General features: G+C 33.0%; 1 protein-coding gene across 1 annotated transcript; it reads left to right on the top strand.

The window, feature by feature from the left end:
• On the top strand, positions 1-1,624 carry LOC111802538 (heavy metal-associated isoprenylated plant protein 7). Its single transcript, XM_023686945.2, has 5 exons — positions 1-225; positions 306-585; positions 679-890; positions 993-1,080; positions 1,165-1,624. Exons 1-5 carry the CDS (start codon positions 217-219, stop codon positions 1,584-1,586), a joined length of 1,011 nt encoding a protein of 336 aa, XP_023542713.2. The 5' UTR covers positions 1-216; the 3' UTR covers positions 1,587-1,624.
• The last annotated feature ends 5,646 nt before the right edge of the window (positions 1,625-7,270 follow it).

Below are 7,270 nucleotides of genomic sequence, written 5' to 3'. Positions count from 1 at the left end.
TGCATGTGCTCCTTATAAAATGACACGTCTCGCCATTTGATACTCAATATCACCACCACCACTCACTCACTCACGCACTCACTCACACACACACAGATCACTGCCCGTAACGCCCATTTTCAACTTCCCTAAAACCCACACGCATTGAAATCCGCGCTCTAGTTCATACGTTTCTCATCTTTTTACCTGTACTCTGCTTTCGACAAAAACCCCATCATGGGAGAGGTGAGTCCTGTTTCTTTAACCCAATCCACTCATTGCTCTGTTTTTGCGTTCTGTTCTGAACTTTTTCTGGGTTTGTTCAGGAGGAGAAGAAGAAGCCGGAGGAGAAGAAAATGGCGGAGGAAATCGATGTTAAGAAACCAGCTGCTGATGACTTGAAGGAAAAGAAAGAGGAGAATCAGCCGTCGGAGAAATCGCTGCCGGAGAAGAAGGAGGAGGGAAAAACAGAGGAACCCAATGAAGGGAAGGATGCTAAGGAGCAGGATTCACCGCCGCCGCCACCGCCGGAGATTGTTCTCAAAGTTTACATGCATTGTGAAGGCTGTGCTCGGAAAGTCCGCCGCTGTCTCAAAGGCTTTGAAGGTAATTAGCTAAAAACAGAGTAGAAAAACAGAGTAGAAAGTGAATGAACTGTGATTGTGTAACTCCGATAGAATTAATGCTTGGTTTTAACAGGAGTTGAAGATGTAATCACTGATTGCAAGACCCATAAAGTGATTATAAAAGGGGAAAAGGCAGATCCATTGAAGGTCTTGGACAGAGTACAGAAGAAAAGCCATAGACAGGTGGAGCTTCTATCTCCGATCCCAAAACCACCGCCGCCGCCGGCGGAGGAACCAAAACCAGAGGAGAAAGAAACACCCAAATCTGAAGAGAAAAAAGAAGAGGTACAAATCACAAATCAAAATCCAAAAACCACAAAACCCCTGTTTTTGCTCTGTTTCTGGAAATTCAAATTTCTTACTCTGTTTCGATTCTGCAACGTGTAGCCACAGGTCGTGACAGTGATATTAAGCGTTCATATGCATTGCGAGGGTTGTGCTCAAGAAATCAAGAAGCGGATATTACGAATGAAAGGTTCCATTTCGTTTCCCTCCATTAATTTACAGTTTCCGATCCGATTTCGAATCTAATTCTTTTTCAAAAAATGGGTTTCTTCAGGGGTGGATTCAGTGGAGCCAGAACTGAAAACCTCACAAGTTACAGTAACCGGCGTGTTCGACCCACCAAAGCTTGTGAACTTCGTGCACAGAAGAACCGGAAAACACGCCGTAATAGTTAAAACAGACCCAGAAACGAAAGAGAAAGACGGCGAGGCTAAGGAAGGGAAAGAGGAGAAAGCGAAAGAAGAAGGCGGGAAAGAGAAGAAGGGCGACGGCGGCGACGGAGAGGGGAAAGAAGGAGAGGGCGGAGGAGAGGGGAAAGACGGCGGAGAAGCGGCGGCGGCGGCGGAAGAGGCGAAAGTGGTGGAGGTGATAAGAAATGAGTATCAGTATTACGCACAGAGATACGCCATGGAAATGTACGCTTATCCGCCGCAGATTTTCAGCGATGAAAATCCAAATGCGTGCTCTGTTATGTGAATTAAAGGTTGAAGATGATGAGTCACAGTCGATTAGAACTTTATGCGCCACAAAAATTATGGTCTCTACACGAAAGGCTGTAGAATTTTGCTGGGGATTGTAATTTTTTTTTTTTTAATGTAAAATAATGATAATCGAATAATATTTGGAATATAAAAAAAATTAAGAAATCGAACGCGGTCAGACAGAGAGTGCTCGCTATAGCTGCAATTCCTGAATCGTGACGAACCATGTCGCACCCTTTTCTGAACCGATTCATGACTAAGATAGTTGCATAAGAGATCGTGTACTAGTTTTATAACTAAATTCTTCAAATTCTTGTTTGATCTTAAATGGTTCGGGTGTGCTTGAGTCGGATTGAGATAAGTTCACAATTCAACCTGGTCTAGTAGTTACGTTGGGTTGATGACCCAAATGACTAGATAAGTTCACAATTCAACCTGGTCTAGTAGTTATATTGGGTAGTTCAACATGTCCACTTTATTGTATTATATATCATTGTCACCCTCACTGTTCAAGCCCTGCGCTAGTAAATACTGCCCCATTTGGCTTGTTACGTACCGCCGTCAGTCTACTTTAACCCATTATGTATTGCAATCATTCTCACGATTTTAAAACACATCGGCTTGGGAGAGATTTCCACACCCTTTTAAAAAAAATTAGTTTCTCTCTCCAACCAACTAGTGATATCAAATAGTTTCAAAGTTTGTAACAGTCCAAGGCCATCACTGACAAATATTGTCCACTTTGACTCCTTATGTATGGCCGTCAGTCTCACAGTTTTAAAACGCGTTCTCTCCACACCTTATAAGAAATGTTTCGTTACTCCTTCCAACCAACGTGAAATCTCACTAACATTTAAAAATCATGTCATTATCTATTCTAAACATTCAATATTCTTAATTTTCCATAACGAAACGAACAAGATGGGTGTTGGATTTACCCGATCAAAAAAATTATAACCCACAAACTAAATCGAATCTTCGATTTTTAAATTATTCGAATTGTTCCGATCATCGGGACACGGTGGGTTGATATGTCATTCCATCCGAAGTACAATGGCTGCTAAAGCTGGGCCCCACTTACAACCTAAAAAAATAATTAATTTCTCTTTAATTTTTTACATTTTTGAAAATAAAATAAAATTAATTTAATAACTTATAATAAAAATAAAAAATAAAAAATAAAAAAAAATAGAAAAATGGAAATTAAAATAAATAAATTAGTACCCAGAAGGGTATAGGCACATGTTAGCTGGTTCGCTTTTTGGTGGGCTGTGCCAACAGACAACGGTACAATTAATTCAAATACTCAATAATAATTTTATTTTATTTTATTTTATTTTATTTTATTTAAGATTCCATCCTCACATGCTGGTTTCCATTGTAACAGCTTCTTTCTTTTGGTTTAAATGAGGATTTCTTTATCCATCTTTGGAACTTGTTTTGTCTCGTGTCCAAACAAGACCTTATGTACCTTTTTCTTTTTATTTATTTTTTAATTAAAATATTTAAATCAATTTTAAACCTAAACATTCTTTTATTATTATTATTATTTTTTCCCATCATTCCAAACCGTACACTTTTTGACAGTTTTGAATCATAATTTTATTTACCTAAACAATAATAAATCTCTTTCTATTTTTATAATTATAAGTAATTATTCAAATGGGCATTTTTTAAAAGAATTAATTTATATTAAAGTTCGTGGGTAGGTTTCAATCATGTTTCTATAGTTCGGAAAGTATCGTTTTAATCTTTAGATTCTAAATTTGCTGCTTTTCAGTTAAAATGATCCATACCCATGATTCAGTGGGTCTGTCAAATTTTAGGGATACAAAGAAATGTCGAAACTATCAGGTGTCAAATTTAAATTCTGAATCATGAGTCGATCAAATTTTAGGGATACGAAGAAATGTCCAAACTATCAGGTATCAAATTTAAAATTTGAATCATGGGTCGGTCAAATTTTAGGGATACAAAGAAATGTCCAAACTATCAGGTATCAAATTTAAATTATGAATCATGGGTCAGTCAAATTTTAGGGATACAAAGAAATGTCCAAACTATCAGGTATCAAATTTAAAATTTGAATCATGGGTCGGTCAAATTTTAGGGATACAAAGAAATGTCCAAAACTATCTGGTGTCAAATTTAAATTCTGAATCATGGGTCGGTCAAATTTTAGGGATACAAAGAAATGTCCAAACTATCTGGTGTCAAATTTAAATTCTGAATCATGGGTCGGTCAAATTTTAGGGATACAAAGAAATGTCCAAACTATCAGGTATCAAATTTAAATTCTGAATCATGGGTCGGTCAAATTTTAGGGATACAAAGAAATGTCCAAACTATCATATGTCATTTAAATTCTGAATCATGGGTATGGATCATTACATACATATTAACGGTTGGAGAGGAGAATGAAGCTTTATAAGGGTGTGAAAACTTCTTCTTATCAGACCCATTTTAAAACTATGAGACTGATGACGATATGTAACGAGCCAAAATGGATAATATATGTTAGCAATGACTTGAACTATTACACTATCACCACACCAACATGAGTTCAACATGAGTTCTTTTAGCATGATTTGTCATCATTCCCGTGATTTGAATCTATAATCTTTTGGTTGAGTAAGAGTGTGAATGTTAACTATTATTGAGTGAGTAAGTGATTATAACGAGCTTAATTTAATGATACACTAAATAATAATAATAATAATAATGTAAAAATGTTTGACTAGTCAAACATTTAATTCGAGTATAAGAAAAGTTTTTTCCAAATTAGGGGTAGTCTGACGTGGCCAAGACGTGGATCCCAAATCTTATTTAGTGTAAAAGAAGATCCTGAAGCCTGATCCCAGATCCATGCTACAGTGACTGGCCCGTCACCTTTCTCTTCTGTGACGCCCAATGCAAATATTCCACCCCATCATTACATCACAGACACCTCTGACTCACTCCCTCACCCGCACCACCACCCACCTTGCGCACGCAACGATGCTACATTCTGTACTTAACCCGCCGGGGTTGGCGCCGACGACGGCGGAGAGCGTTTGGGTAGTATGGTAATTCCACGTCAAAATAAGTAAACATTTTTTCAAAATTTTAAAAATATCTTTAATTTTTTAAAAAAAAATTTAAAATATGTTTATAATTAATAAAACTTTTAAAAAATACTTATAAATTTTTAAAAATATTAAAAACATTAAAAATACTTATAAAATATCGACAAATATTTTTTATTTATGGTATAAAGCTAAAAATTTCATAAAGTGTTGACTCATAAATTATAATTTTTAATTTATTTATAAACTACAAAAATATTAATACTATTTTTAAAAGTTCAATTATAATTTTTAATTTTTTTATAAACTACAAAAATATTAATACTATTTTTAAAATTTCATAGATATTTTTTAATATTTCGCAATGATAAGAATATTTTATAAACACCCTTCAAAATGAAGGGTATTTTAAAAATAAAATACTAATAATTTCTATTTAAAGTAACATAAAAGATATATTTAAATTTTTAAAATTTTTTTAAAAATATTCTCATTAATTTGGCATATATATATATATATATATATATATATATATATATATATATATATATATATATATTAACCCACGTGACCACCTCTCTTTTTTAAGTTAAAAAAATATCCTTTTTTTAATAAAAAAAATAAATATTCTTTTTCTCTTTTTGTTTATGGTATAAATAACATGCCTGTCTTAGCAGTTTGCACGCACCGACTCGCAACGGCGGCTTAAAATATTATAACATTTATTTATTTATTTATTTATTATTTTTGTTAATTTTCGAATTAATTATAATTTATAACTTTTTAATGATAAGATAACTACAAAATATAATTGATTAATTGTAAATTTTTTTATATGATTTAGTTCCAATAATAATTTTCTTAAATGTAAATTTTAAAATATATACCCAATTCAATATTCTATTTGTATTTATTTATTTATTTATTATTATTTATTTTTGTTTTTTTTTTTTGAAGCTCATGAGTTACTTTTTGACTACAAAAGGAAAAAAGGGAAATAAAAAGGAATGGTTGCACCAAAGCGTCACGTGGTTTATTATTTACAAAGGGAGAAATCAATTTTTTAAATTTAAAAAAAAAAAAAAAAAACAAAAACCCTTTTGTAATCATAAAGTTGTCATTGAGCTAGTCTCGTGATATCTGGCTTTGATACCATTTGTAACAACTCAAGCCCACTACTAGCAGATATTGTCCACTTCGACCCGTTACGTATCGTCGTCAGCCTCACAGTTTTAAAACGCATCTACTAGAGAGAGTTTTCCACACCCTTATAAAAAATGTTTTGTTCCTCTCTCCAACTGATGGACACTGGGCAGTGTGGCAGCGAGAACGCTGGACCACCAAAGGGTGGATTGTGAGATCTCACATCGGTTGGAAAGAGGGAAACAAACATTCCTTATAAGAGTGTGGAAACTTCTCTCCCTAGTAGACATGTTTTAAAACAGTGAGGGTGACGGCGACACGGGCCAAAACGCCCTCTTAAATCATGGAAGGACATTGAGGGACTTGTGTTTGTATTCAAATAAAGAATTGAAGAACTTTAGCATTGATTATATAACATAACATGCATGAGAATAATAATAATAATAATAATAATGCATATAAAGGTGAGTAGTCAATGATTGATGGACCATTGTGTTCTTTAAGGTAAGGTTTTGAACAAGAATGACAGAAGGGCATTGCCTTTAAACCCAAGAATTAATTATACCTTAATTAACACATTAACTTAATTTTCAATTCCTTTCATTAATCCACTTTTGACCAACCCTAGTGTGTTTGGTGGAGTCCTAGGGAGGCTCCAAATTCGTCAGTTTCACGTTAAATTATAAACTTAGTCAGTTAACTGTTAGAGTTTTGTCTAATCGAGATACGAGTGTTCGCAGGTTAGGTCGAGTCCGGTTGCTGCATTTTTTCGACCTAACCCAATTGCCTAGGTTGGAAAATTTTCAATCAAAACAACCGTCATTAAATAATAAATCCGGCTGAACTCAAACCGACCATAATCTTTTATGAGTTGGGTTAGTTTGAGTTATTTATTTTTTCGTTTTAATAAAAGTAAAATGTTAGTTTATATTTAATAAATATACGTATAAATAATTTATTTTAAAATTAACAAAAGATTTGAATATTTCCAATATAATAATAAATAAATAAATAAAATTCTAGCAAAAGGGCATGGCTGATTGGGCCGCAATGATATTGCAAAGTTGTTAAGTGTTGGGCCCAGCCCAGCCCAATCTTTAAAATATGTCGGGTTCAGGCCCAAACTAAGAAGAAAAGTCCACTAAATAAGAACCAATGAGGTTTTACGAAAATATCAATTTTTTTAAAATAAAGAAAATAATATTATCATGATTATTTTAAAATAAATGAAACTATACTAACTTATTAAATTAAATAATATATATTTTTTTAAAAAATTGTGATTTTTTACTTCAAATTGAAAATTGGATTAATGGGTGAAATTTAAGATAATTAATATTTTATTTTTTAAAATCTTATCTTTTTTTTTATTTTAATTTATATATTAATTTTTTTTCAAGTATTAAAATCTGAATAATTAAATAATAATAAAAAGCTTAAATCATTAAATGAAATTAAAAAAATATTGTTT

Source organism: Cucurbita pepo, chromosome 9 (genome assembly GCF_057944985.1).
Source record: "Cucurbita pepo subsp. pepo isolate OVF chromosome 9, ASM5794498v1, whole genome shotgun sequence".
In the NCBI taxonomy this organism is placed as follows: Eukaryota; Viridiplantae; Streptophyta; class Magnoliopsida; order Cucurbitales; family Cucurbitaceae; genus Cucurbita; species Cucurbita pepo.
Note: the sequence above shows the minus strand (reverse complement) of the source record. Positions and strands in the feature narration are given on the sequence as shown.

Bases quoted from the DNA above. Each gene is read 5' to 3' on its own strand.
- LOC111802538 (XM_023686945.2), top strand. The intron at 586-678 runs GTAATTAGCTAA...TGGTTTTAACAG, and splicing joins CTGTCTCAAAGGCTTTGAAG to GAGTTGAAGATGTAATCACT. The intron at 891-992 runs GTACAAATCACA...TGCAACGTGTAG, and splicing joins CTGAAGAGAAAAAAGAAGAG to CCACAGGTCGTGACAGTGAT.